Source organism: Rhea americana, unplaced genomic scaffold (assembly GCF_003343005.1).
Source record: "Rhea americana isolate MKP2758 unplaced genomic scaffold, rheAme1 scaffold_421, whole genome shotgun sequence".
Taxonomy (NCBI): Eukaryota; Metazoa; Chordata; class Aves; order Rheiformes; family Rheidae; genus Rhea; species Rhea americana.
This window is the reverse complement of record NW_028186559.1, coordinates 158,489-160,941: the sequence shown is the minus strand read 5'-3', so window position 1 is coordinate 160,941 and position 2,453 is coordinate 158,489. Positions and strand designations below refer to the sequence as shown.

Genomic DNA, 2,453 nt, shown 5'->3' with positions numbered 1-2,453 from the left:
GCCTGGGCGGTTTGGGCTCTGTGGCTGTTGGCTTTGACGTTTTGCATTCCTGAGCGCTGGCAGCAGCAGCTTCTCCGCGGGCTGCTTCCTCCCTGGCGCTGGGAGGCTGCTCCGGCTGGCAGCCACCGCGGCCGGGCCTTGGCGAGGCGGCAGGACTGGTCGGCGGCGGCGATGCCGAAAACGGGGTTTCCGCGCTGCTCGCCCTCCGCCCCGTGGCCCGGGYGCGTTCCTTCCTCGTTAGGTGGCCGGTGACGAGCCCGGGGATGGCGGCCACTGCRGTTTCCTCCCCTCTCGATACCCAGAGGGGAGAGGGAGCCGAAGAAATGGCCCGTGCTYGGCTCGGCTCGGCTCAGCTCRCCCGCCAGGCTCTGCGCGCGCTGCTGAAACGCTGAGCTTTCCGCGACGCGTGCGGGGCCCCGCCGCAGGCGGACGGGGTGACACCCGCAGTCCGGTTTTGGCACCGTGCGTGCATATCCCTGGTGGGCCCGGGCAGCCGGCAGCGGAAACCTCCCGCGGAAGTCGCTTGCTCTACAAGACTTTTGGCCCATCAAATCTTCAAATYGGGGCCGGTGCCAGGGCGAGCGCGGCGGGGACGGGATCGTGGTGGGGACGGGATCCCGGTGGCCGGTGTCCCAGGCACGGTGGTTCACCCTGAGCCCGCAGCCAGGGAGAAAGCTCCTCGAGATGCTGGTCGCCTTCCGTTCGGCCCAAAGGGTGCGAGAAGGGCCACTCCGGAAGGGCTCGGCTCTCTAATTCGCATCGCCAACGCTTTTAATAAGCATTGTGAGCTGAGCTTGGCAGGTCTCAGCTGCCTCGGCTCCGGGGCTGGACCACAGCTGGGTTTCTYGCTCTGCTCCTCTCCGTGGCCTCGGGGCGCGGGCAGAAATATCCGTGGTTGAGACGGCGTCGAGGGCGCGCGGACTCGGCGGCGGCGACCTGGGCGGTGCAGCGGCGGTTTTTGCTCTGTCTCAGGCCGTGGGCAGGATCCCTTCATCGGTGGGAGTGGGGAGGACTCCTCTGCTCCGGTTCCCGTGCTGCTCCAGCCTAAAATCCTCAGCGTGAGCTGGCCGGAGGCTGCGGGTCYGCACAGTCTCTGCCTGACCCTCCAGGTAAGAAGCGCTTGATCCAGCAGCRATGTTGCTGGGGAACCAAAACCGTGCTGCTCTCTCCGTCGATACCCGGTGGGGACTGGCCACGAGCACCCAGGCTTGCGCCCGAGGAGCCCTCCAGCTGTGTCACCTGAATTTTATACCTGGCCAGGGTGCAGGGCGCGTTGGCACGCGCGTTCCTGCTGTTGTGCCTCGGCTGCTTGGACCTGGATCAGCTGATTGCCAGGTTTTAGCGCCGCGGTTTTGTTGTTTTTTTTGAGCAGTTTCCCCCCCCCCCTCTAATGGCGCGATTCCTTCTGCTCCTCGCTCTGCCCCTTGCAGTGCCTCAGGTTTTAAGGGTACCCAAGCTGCAGGGCCGTTCGCTGCGGCTTTTCTCGACTCGTGCAAGGAGCAGGAGGGCGATGAGCAAACGCGCTGCCTCGGGGCCGGGGCCGCGGGTGGGCACGCCAGGCGGGACAGGTTACGGCAGGGGACAGTGGCGGGACGCCTGGGTGCCGGTTACATCGCTGCTGCAGGCAAATCATTTAAACTCTGCTCCTTGGAAAGGAAGGAAAACACCTCCTTAGCTCGTGCTAGCCTTAATGAATTCCCATCAGCAAAAGCCTTCTAGCATTTCAAACGAAAGGCACCTGAGAAACGCAGCTTCTCCGGTCTTTGGCTGCTCCCTGTGGCTTGTGCTGCCTCCTCCTCCTCCTCCTCCTCCCAAACTGCGTTCAGGGACGTTTTTCTTGTGATGGGTATTCGCCAGCTCACCTGAGACCTGTTTCTTTGCCATTGCTCGCCAGTGCAACGATGCCACGTGCTCCTAGATAAGATACAAGTAAGAAAAGGCCCTTTTGACCGGGGCCGGGGTAGGGAGGGATCATGCAGCCTGAGCTAATGAGCGGCTTACATTTTGGAGAGCGTGCCACCGGCGCTTTTCTGCCGTAGGAAAAAACAGATTGTTTTTTTTTCCCCCCGCCCCGTGCAAGCATAGAATTACAGAACAGATGTGTGCATTTTTGACCTTCCCTGTATTCCTCTCCCTTCTTCCCGACTTATGCTAAGATCTCCTGGAACAAGGTGCAGTGGTCCTGAAGGGTCGCAGAGAGCCAGCGTCTGGGTCCTTGGCAGCTAAGTGGGCCAAGCAACGTGAAACCTGCAGGGAGGAATAACTCTGTYGTGGGGTAGAGGAGCGCCGTGATTTTAACGCTCCCTCCTTGGCTCTGATTTGCTCTGTCCGATTTAATTCTGGCTGTGCTCATTTTTCTTCCCCTTTCTCAGCAGCCTTGCTCCGACCCTCCTGACTGCAGTGACAAAACCACCCAGCGCGTGAGGACTGGGTCACTGCCCAGCACCGTGACC

General features: G+C 61.7%; 1 protein-coding gene across 1 annotated transcript in view; it reads left to right on the top strand.

Moving 5' to 3' along the window:
* Positions 1 to 2,453, top strand: part of KIFC3 (kinesin family member C3) — a 19,090-nt gene that overhangs the window by 4,508 nt on the left and 12,129 nt on the right. Inside the window, exon 2 of the mRNA XM_085315192.1 lies at positions 984 to 1,080. Coding sequence (XP_085171318.1) covers positions 984 to 1,080 — 97 coding nt within the window. The remainder of the gene's footprint in view (positions 1 to 983; positions 1,081 to 2,453) is intronic.